The sequence below is a fragment of the Mobula hypostoma genome, chromosome 2, assembly GCF_963921235.1.
Source record: "Mobula hypostoma chromosome 2, sMobHyp1.1, whole genome shotgun sequence".
In the NCBI taxonomy this organism is placed as follows: domain Eukaryota; kingdom Metazoa; phylum Chordata; class Chondrichthyes; order Myliobatiformes; family Myliobatidae; genus Mobula; species Mobula hypostoma.
The window spans coordinates 144,212,602-144,235,826 of record NC_086098.1 but is presented as its reverse complement, the minus strand read 5'-3'; the positions used below and the strand labels follow the sequence as shown (position 1 = coordinate 144,235,826).

Here is a 23,225-nt window from a genome sequence, read left to right as displayed (position 1 = left end):
TTCCTAAAACAGAAGAGAGATCCTGTCGCATTAAGTATACCGAATTGACACGTTCATCAAAAATGTCGGACAAATTAGCTGCATAAAAAATCTGGGAGGTTTTATTTGGGGGGGGGGTTCATCATCGATTATTGCGGTGACAGGTTAGAGGAGAGGCCGATTGGCTCTGTTCTGTTTCTCCAAGACTGCGATGTGTAATTAGCGGCAAGAAAGCATGCAATTGACGAGTCACGTGTGTGCCAGAGCCAGGAAGGGAAGAAGGTGGGGGTTGGGGGGGGGGAACTAACGAGGGAAAGCACGTTAGACCATGCGAACATTGGTGATTGCTAAATTTTCGATCCCTGAATTCTATGACGCTAGATTGATGCAGAAGATTTCCCATTCCGAGGAAAAAGTACTTATCGGGCGGGTTTGGACACTGGGGCCTGTGTGACAATATGGCCGAAGGTTACTTTTTCTCTCTCTCTCTCTCTGCTGTTGTTTAGGGAAAAAAGAACCTTTTTTTTTTGCAGATTTTTAGGAGATCGCACAGGGAGCTTTACCAAACCTATTGTTGTAGATCTTCTAAATGTATGTACCCGCCCCCTCCCATTTATTCAGAACTTCAAAGGGTCTCTAAGAGCTTTTGTGCGGACTGTTTGTGTCCGATTAAGCACAGTCTCTCTCCGCCTCCTCCCCTTCCTCAGTTTGTGGTACACCTGCCCCTTAAGTTTGAAAGGAGTACAGTTAACGCATGCCGGATGCTACGGGAGTTCTTTTCGGTTAATACGCGCCTTATCTAGCGGAGCACTATACACTTAAAAAAAACCCACTGCGATTGACGCTGGTGAATGTTGATCACGACTTGCGAAACGAGAGGAGGGAAAGAAAAAGCCGGGCTTGTGTGACACGGATTTGTGCAGGAGATGGGATCGGTTTTAAACCAGCCGTATTCCGGTTACGTACGGTTTGCTAACTTAATTCGCGGCCTCAGACACGAAGTAGTGGGAAAGAAATTCTGGCATTGCACATGGGTCAAAATCGATATTACATTGGCTTTGCCAAATATGCTGTAGCCAATGACCATGTTGACGCGGTGCCTTTTTCTCAGAAGCCTACAATTTTTTTTAAAAAATGAATGCACTTTGCTAATTATCTCCACGCTTGTCCGTCAGATCAATTGAATTTTTGTTTATTTACCCCCTTTCCTCCCCAACCTTGTGTGCGTGTGTGTGTGCCTTTGCAATTGTCCAGGAGGGGCGGGTAAAGGTGGTGGAGACGAAAAAAGAAAATTGGCTGAAAAAGAAGAGACTCAGGTTCATCAGGGAGCAGGCCACTGTAAGTGGTTCAACGTTAGAATGGGATTCGGATTTATCTCTATGACATCTCGGGAAGGGAACCCCTTGGAAACGCCTGTCGATGTTTTCGTACACCAAGTAAGTTCGCACAATTCAAGTTTCATTCATAAAGAATATTTGACTTTTGGATGGGGTTGGGTCGTTAAACCTCAACTGTAAAAAAAATGCTTCTCCACACGAAGTTGCAGTTGAGTTGTTTGATTTAGAACGCCGGTGCTATCGGGTACTCTTTTGATATGTACAATGATTTTGCTTTTGCTTTCGCCAGTATTGTGGTTTAATTCTGGAAGTAAGATATCTAGACTTCCTTTATGATAGAATGCCAGGACACCTTTGCATAAATTGGCTTTCACTGTGCACTGCGAATACTGGTATTATGCTTTAAATGAGATAGATGGAGTCAGTTGGTGAATGAATTACGCTTAAAAGAAATCGCACCCGCACGCCAATTGGCATTCTCTGCCGGTACAAATATCAAAATAACGAACTGCTTGGCGAGGTCAAAGGTGAAACGCAGAAATGCTGGTCTCATGGTTGGGTGAATGTGTTGTACGGGATAGGTAGCTAGCTATATGCAGTCGACTTGAGAACGACTTTATATACTTTCCCAATGTTTATTCCATTCTCGGATCCTTGATTGTTGTAGATACCTTGCTGCTACTCCTGGTCGTTTTGTTGTACGATGTCTCTACTCGGCTGCCTTTGAGAAGAACAATTAGTTTATGAAAGGGAACTTGGATTATCGATAATTGTAGATCGTTATGTGCACTGCGTGAAATGTCTGTCCCACTGTTGCAACGGCGATTGTTTTTTTTATGGTGCACGCAATTGCTTGTACAGAATGATGAGCACATATAGAACGTGCACATACACGGAGAGTCGGCGACCTCCCATTGTAACCAGGGAAGAGATCGAAATAAATTTTGGAAGTGAATGGGTCTCTAAGCCCTGTCCCCGGTATTGCCCTTTTCCATGGTTGAATTCAATTCATCGGTCTCCATCCTCAACAATTGATGACCCCATGTTTCCATCTGTGTGTAAGTGTGTAAACCTTCCTTGGGTCGTTAAGTATGGGTTTACGACCTCGTAAGATTGCTTTATGGACGAGTACAGAGAATTCGTCCATAAAACAAGCATAAGGCATTGAGGGGAGAAAATAAATGTTTTCGGGCGAGCACCGTCGTTTAAGATTTCCTCCTCAGTCTAATCGTATTGCATAAAATTAGGTTTTTTTGAGGGGGGGTGTTGGGGGAGAACTTTTGTCCAGTGTGACTGAATCACAGCGTGTTTTCACAGCTTGACCTACGTTTGAATGAAGCGCCCGTGGTTTGCAAGACAACAAATCGCGCTTGTAATAATTGCAATCGTGATTGTAGAGGAAAAAGGAGGAAATGGGGTTTCCACGTGGTTATTGCCCCTTTTAGTTAAGCTGTCAGGGTGATTTTGAGCGTTTTGTTTCGGTCCATTTGCCCTGTAGAGGATTTAAATGAAGCTTTTTGCACCCGTTTTTAGCAAACTAAAATTACAAATGTCGTGTTAACTTCGTCCTCTTCACTGGTTGGATGATATTTTCAAATTTTTAGTTAAGACAGTCGCCTATAAATTTATTTAGAGGTTCAATTTAACAAATTAAAGGAAACTTGCATCTTGTTCTTAATTTTCGTTAAGGTTATATTGAGCTGCCATTGTATGTCATCTGAAATTTATTCTACAATGTGGAGATTTAAAGATCAGATTGTTTAAGAAATATGTTTTTCTGGAATGTATTTTATTGACTTCACTTGAAAAATCATGAAGGATGTACTTTTAAGAAATGTAATCTGAATTTTGGAAAGGTGAATACAATGTTTCTTCACGGAATTTAAATATTCCTTGGATTCACAATTTTTTTGTGTAGCTGCCTTGCACAAGACTCAATAAACCTACAACCACTGCTTCATCTTTCTTGAAACTGATGGAGGAAATGAAACATGGATTATTTGAGTTAATTGCTCTGTAATCTGCTTTAAATAGTAGCAAGAGATCAAAAATTGAACCAAAAGTCACCTAAAAGCCAATCTATGTTTTAATATTCAAATGTTCAGCAAGTTAGTTGTAACTTCAAAGAAATAAACAATTTAATAAGTCAAACAGCCAGAAAACTATAATTTCTGCTTATTATGATGCAACAGAGCACCTGCTGCCAAATATTATGTGCATTTCTTTCAAAGGCTCCATATATCTCAGTCAAACACAAATTAGTTTCAACTATTTCATGTAAATTTGCTTTGCATTCGTTTGTTTACCCTAAAGTTGTGTGAATGAAATGAGGAAGGTTCAAAGTTCGTATTTGTTTTATTTCTGAGGTCTGGAGTTGTTAATTTTGATGGTCGCTGTCTCTTACCTATTGGCTTGTTTGTTTCTTTTAAGGAGGCTTGTTTATTTTTTGTTGACAAAAGTATATGTGTTGAACAAGTTCACACAAACACAACTAAAAGTAAACTACCTCCAAGGTACGCAGACATTCAGTGATGTCCATTTGCAACTTGCCAAAGTATCCCTTTTATTGTTATTTGAAATATTTATATATACTCACTTCATCCTTGAATGTATTTTTTGAATGCTGCTAATATCTAAAAGAGTATGAAAATATCTCCAAACAGTAGAGACATTGCAGTCAATACATGAAAAATCAAGGCAAGTGGTATTGTAATCTATAAGGGGGTTTAAAATCTAAAAGGGAGTAGTTCAAAACAGAATTCAAATTTCACTTTAAGTTATGTCATTTATTATGTGAATGTACTTCTGAAGTTTTCAGCCTTTCCTCATTCACATCTTCTTCCTGAAGTCCTTTCAATGATATGGATTCACTTACCGTAATCAATGAGTCTTATAACAGACTACCTGAATGTGCAAGGCATCACAACCAACTATCATAGCCAAATCCACTCATTTCTCCCTTGATGGTACAAGTGCAAAGTCCAGCAGGGATATTGAACCAGGATTAAGATTGGGACTATTAAAACAATTTTCTTTCCTTCTACCTCCCTGCTATGCCCAACCACCTAATCTTTCAATCAGCAGCTTACTTTGGTCATAGCAGAAATCCGCTTTGTAAGGCCAAGAAAGTGAAATTTAGAGCTTTCAAATTTATGAAGTGTATTTCATTGACACTGGTGGTAGCTGCTAAGACTGGTAATTAAGACCCATTTAGAAATGACAGCACAATTAATTGTAAATATATAATCAAACATATGAAGCATAATGACTCTTATTAATTTGAACAATGAACACATTTTATTAACATCAGTATTTATATAACCTGATGGTATTTATGTAACCTCTTACATATGCTTATCACATTTTAAATTTATTATTTATATTCTTTGTGTTGCAAGAGGAACTATGATATCTTAAGTATTAAATACTAATATTTATTCCAGAAGAAATGCGGACTTGATAATTTAAGTGTGAAATACTGAGGATTTCCTGGGAGATGTTTAAATTTGATTTGGCTAAAAATAACATGGTCCTAATGTGTGTAGTAGTTAAACTGGAAAAAAAAAAGATTTTAATGGTTTCTTATTTTTGTAATCTCTCTCAGACTGCTGAAGATGATTTATGAGGTGTCAGGGGAGAGACCTTTCCGATAATTTTCTTCCACTGCTGTAGAAGTTTTGAATTTGTTGTATTAAGTCTTGAGAATTGTGGTCCTCTTGGAGAATGTGAATATGCAAGTACCTTGTCCATTTTGAAGTCTTACATTGAAGCATCTCAGATCATATAGATCTGCATAGTACAATTATCACAATGTAATATAATTAATATGAAATCATTAATTTTTTATGGCCACAGCTCCTAGCTTCAAATTATGATTTTGATTTTATTTGAATTTGAAATCTTGAATGTGACTACTTTAGATTCTAAGATATATGGAAATGATTTGAATTTCTAAAAGGTAAAAGATGTGTGAGACTATCACTCTTAAAATAAACACGGTTGATCTTAAGTCTTGTGTTGTATAGTTAAATGATTTGCGTTGAATTAGTCGGAACGATGACATTTCGATCTTTTTGATTTACCTAAATGAAGAACAGACTATTATTGATTTCTTTAAAATTTTGTGATGGCATATATGTAGCATTATGAGATCGGTTATGGGTGGAATAACAAAAAAAAGATGTAGAGGAATTAGGAATGTGAGCCTGAAGTGTTGATTTCAATTGGGTTAAATATTTCAAGAAGATGGTTGAATGTATTGTAAAAATACTATCATGGGCAATTTTTGTTTTTGTTTTTGTTTTATTTTGTTGGGAACGGTAATCCTGTTCTGGTTTGTGTGAAATAAACCATGGGAAACTATAAATCACAGTTTAATATTTAGACCTTCCACAGCCGGCTTTACAGCCCCATGTTCTGCAGCAAGAGTCTGGTAGCTGTTGTCTGAGCAGCCAGTGAATTGTTTGAAGCTATGAGATTCGCTGAGGTTCTAAAAATGTAAATTGATAAATTTAGCGGTATCAAAAAGTGTTCATTTTATGTTAATAGGATAACAAATTTTATGAGGATTACTGCAGGAGGAAATTGCACAAAATTATTTTTATCTTAGCATGTTTTTGTCCCTTTCATATACCTTATTCTTAGCTTTAAGTGCTGCAAAAGATATTTGGTGCAATAAGGTTAAAGAAATTTTGTGTGTGTGTGTGTCTGTGTCTGTGTCTGTGTGTGTCTGTGTGATCTACAAATAATTCTTTTGAAAATTTTGGGAAAATAGATGGAAAAATAATTTAAAGAGTAAAGTACCATCCCAAATAAAAAAAATGTAAATAGCAACATTTAATTTTAAATGTTCTTGGAGACCATGATTAAAGTAATCTTTCAAGATGCACCATCATTTCTAATAAAGCTGGTGGTCAGTTTGACAACTTTAAAATTAGGGTTTTGAGTCACTGTCTAAAAATGCAGTAGGATAGCTTCCTAGACAGAAGGTTTAGTTTGTGGATAACTCACAGATGTGTACAAAGTTCACATTAGTCATTGTTTTATTCCACAAAATTGTTCTTTTTTCTCTTTTGAAGGAAATCATGTAAGTGCCTCATCTGTTTTAGAACCTTTTATTTGACAATATTGTTAAAAAAAAATCCAAATTAGAGTTAATTTGTCTCCATTTAAATCTTGTTCTTCTTAGAGATTACTGCTTCAATAAAGAAATTAACTTTGTTGCATGTAGACACAGGTCAAGGACTTGAAAGTAGATGCATTCTTAAATATGAAGCAACCTTTATTGTAAAACACAGCAGAAAAATGTGCTGCTGCTCTAAATTCTTTTGATTTAAAGTATTTTATACAAAGTATGTTGTATATCAACCTCTTAGAAAATTAATTCTTAAGGTTTCAAACATTTGGGTATGCCAATTGTTTTAGAAAGTATGTTTAACTGATCCTGGATTGGATCTGGTTGACACTATTATTCTTTGAAGATCTAGGCGTTTGGCTTCCCATCCAACTAAATTGTCAGTCCCCTTTAATGAGATAAACTGGATAAAGCTAGCTCCCTTGCTGATAAGACATTTGGAGCTGTTTCTGTTATAAAGTGATTTAAAAGCCCATTTTCATTGAGTATTTGCATGTTATTTTTTTCCGTAAATATATTAATGCCTGTTAAATTGATGTAGTTTGTAGCTTTAGTTCTTGAACTGGTAACCTGATTTATAATAAAAATTGTTTAGTTAATTTAGAATGTTAATAATTTTCATGTTGAAAATGCTTAATTATCATTTTAACATCTTAAGTGCTTGACAGTAGTATTTGACAAGATTAGTCACAATAGTAATGTTTATAAATTGCCTATTAAAAGCAATTTAATGGTTAGCATGACTTGTAAAAGAAAAATAGTTAAAAATGAGTTATTCCGTTCCTCACAATGGGTCTTTTCCCATTCAGTTAACTTTTTCTCTCAAGACTGAATGACACACAACTTATACATCACACCTTAATGTTAAAGATTTCGGTGATAATGAGTAGTTTTTGTATGCAAATGGAGCAAAATATTCTTGGTTACGATGTACCGATGAGTAATTGACTTCTTGAGATATGCACGGTTTAAAATTAATTTGATATTACAGCCCATTTCCTCTATAAGATTATTAACGAAGCATTTCGTATTGTGATGAAAATTGGGGAAAGAATTTGTTTTGCATCATATACAAATGGTGATTTCTACCCATGTAGCATCTTTAATAGGATCAAATCTCCAAAACGTTTTCATAGGACCTTAAAGCCTTGAGAAAAGGTAACTTTAGGAGATGATATGGCAGGTGATCTAAAGCGTTGTCAAAGTGATTGATTTTAAAGAATAGCCTGAGCTGGGTGAGGAGGAAGTGAAATGGAGAGCTATATAGAGGGGAAATGAAAGCTAAAGGCTGAAGTTTCTTATTGGTTTAGTATTGTCACATGTACCTCATCTGTGGTAGAGCAGCTAAAACTGAGAATGATGGATGGCAAGGGTACAAAGTTTTCAAGAGTTGTAAGGTTAAAAGAGATATAGAAACAGAGGAAGGTTAGGGTATGGAGATAATTTGAAAACAAAGATAAAGTGCCTTCTGCACCAGGAATTCTGGTTTGATTCTGACTGTGGATACTGGCTCTGTGGAAGTTAGCATGAGTAGGGTTTTCATCCAGTGCTGCAGTTCCTTCCCATATTCTAAAAGATGTACTCTTAGGTTAGGTGACTTCTGTAAATTATGTCTAGTGTGGATAGGTGGCAAAAGAACCATAGAGGAATTGATGAGAAAGAGAGTGCAAATAAGTAGCAGCATTACTTTGGAAGGGGAATGGGACAGATGGGACTATTGGAAACTGGCATTGACCTATTGAGCAGAATGGTCTTTTGTACCACAGTAGAACCAGGAGCAGTTGTAGATCAGCAATCATTGGAATGATAGCTTCAGTCATTCACTTTAATATGTGTATTTTATTAATAATTAAAAAAGTTAGCTTCCAGAAAGAATTACAATTGTGAAAGATTTTTATCACGATCATAGTGATATTTTCCATCATGGGCAAAAATATATCAACATTCAATACCTCTTCCTGCTCTCTGCCCCTAAATCTGGGTCCAACATGAAGCTCCATGTTACTGGAGTGTTCATTTTGTTAAACAAATGTGGAATGAATTGCAAGAAGATGAAATGTAAAATCTAAATATGTTGGTAAAGCTGTCTTACCAGTGGCTTAGCAGGTCCATATACAGCTGAAAAACCTAGAGGCAGATTTGTTTTCCATCTTCTAGTGGGATACCTGGTCTCAGATTTGGGGCACATTGTTTGCTGAGAGAGCAAGAGAAAAATCAACAAACGGTTCAATTTCATGAACATTAGAAATGGAGACCAGAAGACTCTGCTTATATGAAATGATCAGCCCTAAAAGACACATGGGCTGAAAGACCTGTTACACTTTGCAAACCCCTGTTTGTGAAGAGCTATATCTGGAGAATAGAATAGGGCATGCTTGGCCTTAGCTGTTCCTGCTATGATGATCATGAGTGAACATTGGTGATTGGGTTGAGTACTGGCCGGTAGGATTGGTTACAGAAAGTTCTAGTTAAATTTGCATGGAAATGATATGTTCACAAATACCAAACACTTATATCTGGGTAGATTAGTTTTTGGAGTAATAAGACTGATACCCATTTTATTGCACAACATAGTGATAATTAATTAATTTACAACCTAATAATTTGACAGATTTGCTCGGTATAATCCCTCAATATATTCATGGTCTTTCTATATCAGACCAACATGTAATTGCATTTGTCACATTATTGGCCAGAAGGGCTATTTTGTTGAAATAGAAAGATGCCTCTGCTCCCACTTTGATACAATGGTTCTCTCAGGTGATGTTATGTCTTAGTTTGGAGAAAATCAGAAGTCGAACTTTTGATCCTCGATTTGACTTTGAGAAAAGGTGGGGTTCTTTTGCCCGCTACTATCATTTGATTTGAGTTAATTAAGATGGTTCTCTTCTGATTCTTGTTTAAATGGATTTGGTTGGCGGATTGATGTTTTTCTTTTATGGAAGCTTGTATGGCGTATAGCTCCGGGGTTGTGCTCCCAATGGATTTTTTTTCGTTTTTTTTGTTAGTCGGGTTTTTTTTTTGTTTTAGTTAGTAGGGGTTCTTTTTTCCAAAAGGGTAGTTTTAACATTTTGTTTTTTCTTATTATTATTGATATATCATTTAGCTTTGTTAATCAGTTATTTGATAATTTAATTCTTATTGTACATATTGTTATGTTGATGATTAATGTATTTTTTGTTGATTTTCAATAATAATTAATAAAAAGTTTTAAAATGAATTAATAATTTTAGTATTTTGAACATAAATTTTCCTATATATTGTAATCACATAGAGAATTAAGTATTGCCAATTACTTGTACATAATACTTGCAGGGACAAATTAAATAAAAAGAGATTAAACAATGTCTAGATTGCATGTCAAAAAGCCTGTTTGAAGGAGAAGGGAAGAGCTAAATGAGAAAGTGTTGTGCAGATTCTAAGTTAAGAATTGAAAGAGAATTTTTGATTTCAAAAGAGGAAACACTCAGGAAGGAGAGCTATACAAAATGTTATCTTATGACTGGAGATCAGAATGAATATAAGTGAATTGTTTAATGGAGTTAAGTCCACCATAATATTAGTTAGGTGAATGAATTTGTGGAGTATTCAGAGTCATTGAAGGAAGAAAACATTCAAATTGAGAGGAAATTCATTTTATGCTGTAAAAATAAACATCTTTAAACATTCGAAACATGGTAAAAAGACTGTAGGTGTTGGAAATCTGAAATAAAGACAGAAACTGCTTGGCAGGTCAGTCAGCATCTATAGAAAGAGAAACAGATGGAAGACCCTTCGAGCAAAACTAACTTTCTTTCTCAGTTGTGATGAATTTCAATAAACATAATCGGTCAGTGTACTTAAATGTGATTTGGAATGGCACAGTTTATTCTTATTTTTAATTTGAATATCAAATGCCTTTAACCTTTATGACATTTCAAATCGAAGACACGTAATTCTGTTCAAACCGATAGCTGGTATTAGTGCCTTATTGAAACATTGTCAATAAGATTCTTCTGTCAATAAGAATCAAAATGTAAGCACTTAAGTAAACGTTGTTAAACATTGCTTGAGATTTTGTCTAATGTTCATTGTAAAACTTAAAGATTCTCAGCTTTCTATAAAAAAGCATTATTGGTTGTTTTCTAGTTTTTAAATAATAAGTAAGCAAATTATATAGAAGGATTCTTGGTGGATCCTTAGTCAGTGATGAAGTAACGCATTGATGCTGAGCCCATACGGTCACTGGATTAGCAAGGAGAAAACAGCCTACCTTACTTGTTCTGTTTGCTTTCCAAGCACATCTACTATAAAGCAGTCACATGGATTCCTGTAGGGAAGAGGAAGAGGTGTCCAAAGTTCAATACTTTGCAGAATTCTTCCAAAGAGGCCTTCTGCAAGTGTGAGCTCAGGCAATGAGTGACGAGGCAATTTTCAGTTTCAGAAGATAATATCTAATACCGTCCTTTTGACATGCTCATGTAAATGTGCTTCCAGTGGGCATTGCTGAATTCCAATTCACTGACCGGTTTGTCTATCTTTAACTAAGCTTTGGTCCTGCTTTCATAGCTCAGCTTCCCCTGGTTTCAGCTAGCTGAGCAAGAAACAACTCAAAGGTGTTTATTTTATATAAAATCTAACTTTTTTGGTACAATATTCTTTCTCTCCTCCTTCCTTTGAAAGTGTTGATTGATTTGCCAAGTGTGCCTGTTCATCCCATATCTCTGTAAATGTGCTTTGCAAGGTAGTTTTGAATTCTTTAACACTAAAACCTCACACTAATATTACATTTTCAGAAGAGAGAAAATGTTACAAAAATCATTTTCTTTATTATTCAGCACAGGCCATTGCTCCTCACATCTCCTATGTATAAATTGAACAGATTTAAGCAACATTTTAAAAAAAGTGTTCAACTCATGCAACACTTGTTCAATGAAGAACTCATTTGAGATATCTTATTACCACAGCTTTCAAGGGGTCATAGTTCATTGTGTAGATTTGTTATCTAAACTAGACTCCATTATGCATATCTTAAATAGCAACTCTTTTTATTAGAAATAATGATTTATTGGTGAAATAAATAAAACTAGATCCAAGTGTTGGTCTGTTTTAGTATTAACTTCTATCTTAAGGTATATTAGAAAGAATAGCAATCTGTCATCTTTATTCATTATAAACAAGAGAAGCAATTCATGCACTGTTTGTTACAAGGCACTTCATGAAGCTTTGAAGTACACTTCTTGCTTTTTGGACTACTAAATTTCTTAAATTTGCCTGTGTGAAATGACTCTAAGGTTCAATATATTTACGTTTTTTTGTCATGCAAGCAACTACTTCAGGTGTTATTTCCGAAGTGTTCCTCGGGTAATACTTGGGAAAACTCCAAGTATTTGAAGTATATGATGAGCACCAAAGTCATTCCCATCGCTGTCTGAAAGATGTTTGCATGTCCTCCCCGTGACCGCATGGGTTTCCTCCGGGTGCTCCAGTTTCCTCCCACAGTCCAAGGACTTAGTGGTCGGTAGGTTGACTGGTCATTGTGAATTAGCCTGTGATTAGGCTAGGGTAAATTGGGGAATTGCTGGGTGGCATGGCTTGAAGGGCCGTAAGGTCTTATTCCATGCTGCAATAGATATAAATGAATAGATATCAATAAATAAATGAATTAATTAATTAATTTAGTGAGATAATTTTAATGTAGTAATATGAATATTTTTTCTTGATTGTGAATGGAAATAGTCCATGATTATTATTGATGATATACAGGACAGTAAAAATAATTTGGAAGATGCATTGTTACAAATAACATTTAATAGTTGTTTAATATTTAATAGTAGATGTTTTTTTTATGATCTGAGTAATTGATCTGAGGAAAATAGGTAAATCTGCTTTATTTGTGTATTAGTTAACAAATGCAGTTAAAGTCAGAAAGTTTAAATAAATTGCAATTGCTTGATGCGGCTTGAAAATTAAATAACTTGTTAATGTGTCTTCATGGAATTTTGCACGGACATGAAATTCTTCCATTTGTAGTTTTGTTCTTCAAATCTGCTTGATAAAGTAGATATTTTATAGCTGAATAAGCCATTTAAATAATTCATTTTATGTTTATTTATAAAAACATTGATTTGTTTAGTGGCTTTATGTATTGTAAAGGTTGGTGACTGATACTATTTGCTTGCAAGTTTTATGCATTAGGATTTGGCTTGCAAATTGTGTTTTTTCATAGAAGTTTCCTTTTTGAGATATCTGTCTCTCTCCTGCTTTTTTCCAGTGCAATTTGTCATATGAATTGAGCCAGGCAATGATGTGCTGTACAGTCATTGTATCATGATTGTTTAGAAACCAGCCTCCCGAAACTGAGGAAGATAGTTAAAATTGGCATGTATTGTGTGTTTGTATCTGTTGGATATTAGAAGCCAGATTGACAATAGAATGTATTTTAAATTCGTCTTTATGCATCAGTTTAAAATCTGTGGATAAAAGACCTAAGTAAAGTAACTGAACACTCATAATATATAAAATATAGATGAGTGAAGCATGGTTCATTTTTTTCTGAGGTAACTTTGCAAAATGATTTACATTACATCATGGCGGATCTCCCACATTAAATTTGAAACAAATTAACAATGATGTCCCTTTGAGATTTATTATGAATTAACCTTAGATTTTGTAGTCCGTTCCTGGGAGCCTAATTGCCCCACAATTTTTGGTTTGATGCTGACCTCAGGTTTTGTCCATGCGGACTTTGTGACCATTTGGGTTTCCGTCAGGTGCTCCAGTTGCCTCCAACATTCCAAAGCGATAGTGGTAGTAAATTATCCTTTAGTATATTTAAGTGATTAAAAGAAATATCAAATGGGGGTGGGGGGTGTTGATGGGCATGGATGAGAGAATAAGCTTTAAGGTTACAGGGTAATAAGTGAAGGGGCCTTAGAACTGAAGTTTTTGCTCTGTCTGCAGCAAGTATGAATTCAATGGGTTGAATGGCCTATTCCACAGGAAGGAAGGAAGCTAATGATAGTGACACTCCTTTAATTTTCTTCTGGTGCAATTTTTCCTTCAGGAACTTATTCAATCAATATGGCTAAAGTGATAAAAGAGTGGAAAAAAGAGAAGAATTAGATAATGCTAAACAAGAAGGCTTAATCCTAAAATGCAAACACGAGGAAATCTGCAGATGCTGGAAATTCAAGCAACACACATCAAAGTTGCTAGTGAACGCAGCCGGCCAGGCAGCATCTCTAGGAAGAGGTACAGCCAACGTTTTGGGCCGAGACCCTTAGTCCTGACGAAGGGTCTCGGCCTGAAACGTCGTCTGTACCTCTTCCTGGAGATGCTGCCTGGCCTGCTGCGTTCACTAGCAACTTTGATGTGTGAGGCTTAATCCTAAAGTTCTAGGTAGGTCCGTTCATGATCAATAACAAAAAGAAAGTCTTTTCACAAAAAAATGGTAGCTATCCTTCTGCAGAATACTATGAATGTTAGTAAAATTTTAAAGCCCGTGACTGGTAGGTTGGAGTACTGAGGGATGTGGAACAATCTATTCTCGTACCAGCATTGGTGGCTGAAGACCTTTTGTATTATTAGGCAAGTTTGCATAAGGATATTGAATGAAGGTTTAAATATTTCTTATTAGGATGGAATTTCTATAATGAATGATATTTACCACTACATTAGTAATCATGCATTTTAAATAAATATATCTGCAACCGTACTTACTGTGATAGTGAGGGGTTACTGCACTGTGTTAACTGTATCCTCAAATTATGACAGTGTGAGTTCATTCTGCCCATTATATCTCTGCTGCTAGCACTCACCTTCCTCCCTCCAAATCAACAGGAGTTTTTCTTCCTTAATAAGCACAAAGGTTTTTCGTCCATAATTAAAATTAATTTGAGATGCCTAGATATGTAAAACAGGAAAATATGGGTCTTGGCTGCTTAGGCATTTTAAATAAACATAGGAGAGTAGAGCACAGTACAGGCCATTTGGCCCACACTGTTGTGCTGATCTTGCCGCTAATTTATACTAAATGTCTTGCTTCTGTGTGTCAACCATACCTCCCCTTTCCCTTCATAATCATGTCTAGCTAAAAGCCTCATAAACCATAACAAACTGCCTGAAGGTACTCCCACACTGGTAAGCTATTCCAGGCACCTACCATCTATGTGTTTTAACAAAAAATAAAATAATTGCTGCTCATGTTGTCTTTCCCTTAGAAGTGTGTCTACTCTGGGACATTTCTACCCTGGGGAAAAGATTCTACTGTCTACTCTCCATACCTCTCATAGTTTTATCAGGTCTCCTCTCAACCTCCAATGCTCTGGTGAGGACAACCAAAGTTCAAAGTAAAGTCTAGTAACAGAGTAGATATATGTCACCACATACAACTCTGAGATTCTTTTTCCTGCGGGCATACTCAGCAAATCTATAGAATAGTAACTGTAAACAGGATCAATGAACAACAAACTGTTCAAATGCAAATATAAATAAATAATGAAAGCAGGAAGTAACCAGATAAAGATTCCTTAAAGTGAGATCATCAGTCATGGGAACACATGAAATAGAATGAGTGTAGTTATCCTCTTTTGTTCAAGAGCCTGATGGTACAGGGGTAGTAACTGTTCTTGAATCTGCTGGTGCAAATCCTGAGGCACTTGTACCTTCCACTTGATGAAGTATGAAAGTCAGATATGTTTCACCTTTCCTTATAGATCATGCCCTCTAATCCAGGCAGTACCCTTGTCAATGTCTTCTGCATTCTCTCCAGTCTCCGCATCCTTTCTATAATGGGGTGACCAGAAATGTATACAATATTCCAAGTGTGGTTGGACTAAAGTTTTATAGGGTTTATAAATCTGTAAAATGACTTCTTTACTTTTATACTTAGCACCCCAGCCAATGAAGGCAAGCATGCCATAACTGCTTTGTTGAGCACCTCAGCTCCATCTGCAAAAAGTAGAATTTCCTGGTGGACAATCATTTTTACCCCTATCCCCATTCCCGTGCAGATGTGTTAGTCAATGGCCTCCTCTTTTGCCACCATGAGGCCATTCTCAGGGTGGAGGAACAACTCCTCATAATCCGCCTAGGTAGCCTCCAATTTGATGACATGATCATCGGTTTCTCGAATTTATGGTCATTTTTCCATCCTCCCCATTCCCTCTTCTTCATTTCTCCACTCTGGCCTCTTACCTCTTCTCCTCACCTACTTATCACCTCCCCCTGGAGCCCCTCCCCCTTTCCTTTCTCCCATGACACACACTCCTCCTCAGATTCCTTCTTCCCCAACCCTTTGCCTTTCCACCTCCCAGCTTCTTACTTCATTCCCCACCTACCTGGTTTCACCTATCACCTTCTAGCTTGACATCCAATGAGAGTGTGGAATGAGTTGCCAGCACAAGTGGTGCATGTGAGCTCAATTTCAATGTTTAAGAGAAATTTGGACAGGTACATGGATAGTAGGGATATGGAGGACTATGTCCTAGGGCGGGACATTGGGTGTAAGCAGTTTAAATCATATCAGCATGGAGTAGATGGGCTGCAGGGTGTTTCTGTGCTTTATTTCTCTATGACTCTGTCTTCCACCTTCCTTTCCAGTCCTGATGAATGGTCTCAGCCCAAAACATCTACTCATTCATTTCCACAGATGCTGCCTGACCTCTCTTTTTTTTCTCAATATATATGAAATGCCTTGGGGTTTTGTCTGAACCTGCTTGCCTTTAGACTTTCCGAATGGCCTGCATGAGCACTCCATGTATTCCACAATGCAGGTCCGATTTTAATTTCCTAAACTTTACGTATGCTTCCATTTTCTTCCCGACTAATTTTAGGACCTCTCTCGTCATCCAAAGTTCCCTTACCTTACCCTTCTTGGCCTTATCCCTAACCGGACTTTGCCTATCTGAACTATGATCAGCTGGTCTTTAAACAACTCCCACGTGTGAGACGTGGAGTAGGTCGACTGCAGCTGCTCCTTGTCAGTGCATTTTAGCTTCTGTCTTAACATATTGTCATTTGCCTTCCCCACAGTTTAGTACCTTCCCACTAAGTCTGATTTTATTCTTCAATCATTACTATCTAAAAACACAATGAATTCTGGTTGCTATTCCTAAATTGTTCACCCACTGTTAGGTTTGTGGACTGGCCTGGCTCACTTTCTAAACTAGGTCCAGTATCTTCTCTCCTCTAGTTGGACTCTCCACGTACTGTTTCAGGAAAGACTCTTGGATGCACTGAAGAAATCTTGCCCCATTTAAGCCTCTTGTATTGAGCAAGTTCCAATTTTAAGGCATCCGTCAGTCTTGCGAGACCATGGATCTGCGCCTGGAAAGTCTTCGCTCTCCAGGGTGCAGGCCTGCGCAAGGTTGTATGGAAGACCAGCAGTTGCCCATGCTGCAAGTCTCCCCTCTCCACGACACCAATGTTGTCCAAGGGAAGGGCATTAGGACCCATACAGCTGGGCTCCAGTGTCGTCGCACAGCACTGTGTGACTAAGTGCCTTACTCAAGGACACAACACGTTGCCTCGGCTGGGGTTCGAACTCACGACTTTCAGGTCGCTAGTCCAATGCCTTAACCACTTGGCCATGTGCCCACAATTAAGTTCCAATTAATGCCAGATAATTTTAATCATTATGACAATCCTGTTGTTTCTACATCTGTCCATACATCTGCTCCCCCACCTCTCATTAGCCAACAGGGAGCACCTCATGCCATCTGTATGATAACCCTTTTCTTATTTTGGAGTTCTACCCGAATTGCCTCTGGATGAACCCTCTAGTATGTCTTCTCCTTTACTGCTGTGACATTCTCCCTTACTGGTAGTGCAACCCTTCCACCTCTTTGAAACCCCCTCTCTTGCATCGAAAACAATGAAATCCAGGCACGTAGAGCATCCACTCCTGTCCCTCATACAACCAGCTTCCTGTAACGGCAATAACACCATAAGTTGTGTACTGATCCAGGATCTTAGTTCATCCCCCTTATCCATAATACTCCTCGTGTTAAAATCAGTACGGTCAGGTTGTCCTTCCTCTCAGTTTTACTTTTCATACCGATTTTATCGCCCTCAACCCTGCTGCCTGCTGCTGTGTTTCCATTCTCCTGCTGGCCTCGTTTAAAAAATCCCGAGTGGCATTAGCAAACCTCCCTTCAAGTGTATTTGTTCCCTCAGAGTTCAGGTGCAAAATGGCTTGTTTGTACAGGCCCCACCTGCCCTGGAAGAGAGTACAGATCAGACGCCCTGCTTCCCACACCTGCTCCTTAGCTACATATTGAACTGCACCATTTATCTGTTTCACATTTCACCAGCAGATTACAATCCTGAGAGTCCTGCTTCTTAAATTTCAACATAGCTTCCTAAAATTCCTCTGCAGGACAACATCCCTGCACCTGGCTATGTCATAGGTCATGACCTCTGAGTGCTTAACCTCCCCACTCAGAATCACCTGTACCTGCTCTGAGGCATAGTTAACCTGGTGCCTAGCAGGCAACACAGCATCCTGCAGTTTTGACTGCAGCCACAGATAGGTCTATCTGCACCCCTAAGACCCACTAAAGGACATTCAAATATAAGGAGACAGCTCCAATTCTTGCCCTCGAATAACTTCCTTGCCCCTCTCCTTATTCAGAAGCTTCTGAGGCAAATCAAGGAGTTGGAAGCCAAAACAAAGTCACTGCTTTAATTTGATAGAAGCAGATCATTGCAGTTCATAATTAGAATTTGGAGTCTTCCAAGGTTTTCACCATTGTTCTGGGATTGCGTTCAGCAGCTTTATTGAGATCCAGACTGACTAACCGACCCACCCTGCCCTAAAAATATACAAAGTGGTCTTGCTCAGTGCTTAATTCCTTTTTGTTGCCATCAATGGGACAATTCTCTTTCATTTGCCTGTTAATAGTCTCAGTTTGGCACATTAAAAACTTAAAACTACTTGACTTTAATTAACTGACAGCCAGTGAAAGACTAATATACCAAGTGTTAATCCATAACTCAAGTAAGGAGATAGGACCAAGATTGTCAAGTACTTAGCTGCAGTTTGACTTAATATATTCTGAAAATGTACTTTTTAAAACAAAAATCTGTCTACCCTTTGTGCATCTGTGTACTATGCAAAGAGAGATTATTATTAAAATTTATAGGCAGACAAAAAATAAACTAAAATACAAACTGATGAAGAGTGAAAACAGAACTCAAATAGGGTGAAATTCTCTTTCATATCTGCATCTAAAATATGATCAATAACTGATATTTATTTTAAGTATACTCTCGTTTATTTTTCCTTTGATAAAATTAATGGGTAACATTGATTATAGTTTTTTCTTTAAAATTTGTGGATTTCCCTTCCCCACTTGCTTGTTTTATCTCTGATCACAATCCACACTCCAGCCAACACTTGTTCTTATCTTCCTGGTCCAAACATAGCACAGCTTTGGCTGCTGCCCTTAAGACCACCCATCACCCTGGTCACCCGATACTCCTATTTATTCAAGAGGCTTGCAGTAGAATATAGCTGAGAGTGGGGGAGGAGAGAAGCTGTTACAGATCACGCAAGTTTACTGGTTAAAAAAATGTCTTTTACCATTGTTTCACATTCTGGGGGGAAAACATTCTGGGGTTGATTCTTGTCAAAATAAGTCCTTGCTGTAAATGTAACAAGAAGTGTAATGGTGCTGAGATAAAATGCAAGTTTCACATTTTTGATGCATTCAGAAGGTTAAAGTGGGCCCCCATTAAGATTAACCTCAGCCCATTACAGCTTTTTTTATTTGGCATTCAGATCCACCCTTGAATGGCTGTGGACAGCTAATACCAGGCTTTTGTTTCTTCTGCAGAAGATTTTGAAAGCAAGATACACTGTTCTCAATCACATTCACTGCTCTGATCACATGACTTCCCATTTACTGAGTCACACATGGGTTGGGGGGTGAATCAGGGAATGAATTGCCATTCTGCAATTTCCTTTTATGTTGAACAAAATAAACTGGTAACCACAATTTCCAAAAGTTACACATTCCGAATGTATGCTAAACATAATAGGAACTGGTTGCAGTATTGTGTGAAAAACAATAGTAAATGAGTTGCAAGTTATCTGTTGATTTAATTGGAATCATAGAAGAGTACAGTACAGAATCAGGCCCTTCAGCCCATCTAGTCCATGCCAAACAGTTTATACAGTCTCCTCCCATTGACTTGTACCAGAACCATAGCCCTCCATACCCCTGCCACCCATGTCCTAATCAAACTTCTCTTAAATGTTGAAATTGAACTTGCATGCACCATGTATGCTGGCAGCTCGTTCCACACTCTCACACCCTATGAGTGAAGAAGTTTCCCCTCAAGTTTAAACTTTTCACCTCTTACCCTTAACAAGGAATAAAGTCCTAACCCAATCGATCCTTCCTTCTAACTCAGGTCTTCCAGTCCCAGCAACATCCTTGTAAATTTTCTCTGTACTCTTAAAATCTTTCCTGTAGTAGTTGACCAAAACTGCACACAATACTCAAAATTAGCTTCTCACCAATGTCATATACAACTTCAATATATCATTCCATCACCAATACTCAATGCTTTGATTTATGAAGGCCAATGTGCCAAAAGCTTTCTTTATGACCCTATCTACCTGTGATGCCACTTTCAATGAATTATGCACCTCTGTTCCCAGATCCCCGTGTTCTATCACACTCCTCAGTGCCTTACCATTCATTGTGTAAGACCTATCCTGGTTGGTCTTACCAAAGTGCAAAACCTTACACTTGTCTGCGTTAAATTCTGTCTGCTATTTTTTCAGCCATTTTTCCAGCTGATGCAGATCCCTCTGCAAGCCATGATAGTCTTCCTTGCTGTGCACTACACCCCCAGTCTTAGTGTGCTCTGCAAATTTGCTGATCCAATTAACCACATGATCATCCATTGACACAGATGGCAAACAACAACAGACCCAGCACTGATCCCTCCGGCACTCCACTAGTCACAGGTCTCCAGTCAGAGAGGCACCCCTGTACGACCACTCTCTGACTTCTCCCACAAAGCCAAAGTCTAATCCAATTTACTACCTCATTTTGAATGCTGAGCGACCAGACCTTCTTGACCAGACTCCTATGCAGGACCTTGTCAAATGCCTTACTAAAGTCAATATAGACACCATCCACTGCCTTGCCTTCATCAACTTTTCTGGCAACTTCCTCGAAAAGCTCTATAAGATTGGTTAGGCATGACCGACCACACATAAAGCCATGCTGATAATCCATAATCAGTCCCTAATCCAAATAATTATATATCCAAATACTTATATATTCAGTCCCTTAGAATACTTTCCAATAACTTTCCTGGTACAGATGACAGGCACACTGGTGTATAATTTCCTGGTTTATATTTAGAGCTTTTCTTAAACAGCAGAATAACATTAGCTATCCCTCGATACCTCAACTGTTGCTAATGATGATTTAAATATCTCTGCTTGGGCCACTGCAGTTTCTGCACTTGCCTCTCGAAGGGTCTGAGAGAACACCTCATCAGGTCCTGGGGATTTATCCACCCTAATTTGGCTCCAGGCAGCAAACACCTTCTCCTCTGTAATCTCTATAGGGTCCATGATCTTGATGCTGCTTTACCTCATTTCTATGGAGTCTGTATTCGTATCCTGAATAAATACAGATGCAAAAAACTCTTTTAACATCTTCCCCAATCTCTCTTTGCTCCACACATAGATCACCATTCTGATCTTCCAGGGGACCAATTTAGTCCCTTACAATTCTTTTGCTCTTAACATATGTCAAATCCCATTTGTTGCTACCTGCCTATACCTGCTATGCATCTCTTATTTTTTTCTTAAACAGGGCCTCAATATCTCTTGAAAACCAAGAGATTGGTTATCTTTATCTTTTATTCTGACAGGCACATATGAGCTTTGTACTCTCAAAATTTCATTTTTGAAGGCCTCCCACTTACCGTAAAACAGCCCCTCTCAATCTACACTTGCCGGATTCTTTCTGAAATGATCAAAATTGTCCTTTTTCCACTTTAGAATCTCAACCTGTGTCCAGACCTATCTTTTTCCATATTTATTTTGAAACTAATGATATTATGATCAAAAGATGCAAAGTGTTTCCCTATACAAACTTCTGTCATCTACCCTGTCTCGTGCCCTCATTAGAGAACATGTATTGCTCACTCTCTTGTTGGGACTCTATGTACTGATTCAGGAAGCTTTCTTGAACACATTTGACAAACTCTGTCCCATCAAGTCTTTTTACAGTATGGGAGTCCCAGTCAATATGTGGAAAGTTATAACAACCTTATGTTTCTTGCAATAGTCTGCGATCTCTTTACAAATTTGGAACACTATGATGTATGAATCATTTCCCTTTGAAATATCTCTAGTTATTTCATGAGGTCAGAATCAGAGTTAAGTTTAACACCATTGGCATGTGTTGTGAAATTTGTTGTTTTGCAGCAGCTGTACATTGCGATAATAAAAACTTATAAATTACAGTAAGAAATGTATTTTAAAAATAAGTTAAAGTCCTGCAAAAAGAGAACAAAAGATTGAGCTTGTGTATATGGGTACATTGTCCAAGATTTCAAGATCCATTTATTATCAAAGAATGTGTAAATCATACAACCTTGAGATTTGCTTGCTCACAGGTAACCACAAAGCAAGAAACCTGAAAGAACCCAATTAAAGAAAAAGCAGAATAAAAATAAAATATCAACACTCGATACGCAAGAGAAAGAAAAAAAAATTAAAATCATACAAACAGTTGAAGTGGACAACAGCATTCCAAACCAAAAACGAGAAATCTGATTTCCATTCAGAATTGAAGTCCATTCAGAAATCTGATAGTGGAGGGGAAGAAGCTGTTGTGGGTGTGTCTTTGGGCTCCTGTACCTCCTCCTCAATGCTATCAATGAGGAGTGGACATGCCAGGGGTGATGGGCATCCTTAAAGGTGGATGCTGGAATCTGAGGTATCACTGTTTGAAGATGTCCTCTGCTGGGGAGGCTAGTGCCCATGATGGAGCTGGCTGAATTTGCAACTTTCTGCCGCTTTTTCCAATTCTGTGCGGATGTCCCTCCATACCAGACAGTGATGCAACCAATTAGAATGCTCTTCATGGTATATCTGTAGTTTATGGTGCCTCCTCGATTTCCTGATGAAAAATATAGCTGTTGTCGTGCCTTCTTTGTAATTGCATCAGTATGTTAGGCCCATGATAGATCTTCAGAGATGTTGACACCCAGGAAGTTAAAACTGCTTACTCTTTCCACTGTTGATCCCTTGATAAGGACTGAGTTGTGTTCCTTCGACTTCCCCTTGCTGAAGTCCGCAGTCAATGCCTTGGCCTTACTGATGCTACATGCTGCAGAATTATCTGGTCAGCAGAGCACTTCAGTTACGGGAATTGGTGGGTTCAGAGCGTTTCCCCAACTGTACCACAGCATGGACTTTTTTTTACCTGGCCATATTTATGGGAGATGGGGACGTTTTTCAAAAGTACCATTCTGCACACTGCACGAAGGCTTATAAACAAAGTAGTTTTATTAAATGTCACTTATCCTTTCAATATGTAAACGTGAAGTACATTTTTTGGTTTGCATTGATACTGTGAGATGTGGCTCCAGGAGATAAAAATAATGAGAGCCAGGTGTATCCCAACAGAGTCACCAAATTTTGTTGTCTAGATATCAGGAAGTGAATCGATCTGGTTAACTACATGGAGAGTTTCAGGTTATTCACTGACTTGAGGATGTATCTAGATCAGAATCACACCAACTAGTAGCTGCAGAAG

General features: G+C 37.9%; 1 protein-coding gene across 1 annotated transcript in view; it reads left to right on the top strand.

The window, feature by feature from the left end:
- The first annotated feature begins 437 nt into the window (after positions 1-437).
- Positions 438-23,225, top strand: part of LOC134357462 (protein lin-28 homolog B-like) — a 238,824-nt gene continuing 216,036 nt past the window's right edge. The window contains exons 1-2 of the mRNA XM_063069074.1: positions 438-447; positions 1,234-1,415. Of these exons, the coding sequence (XP_062925144.1) occupies positions 438-447; positions 1,234-1,415 (192 nt within the window). The remainder of the gene's footprint in view (positions 448-1,233; positions 1,416-23,225) is intronic.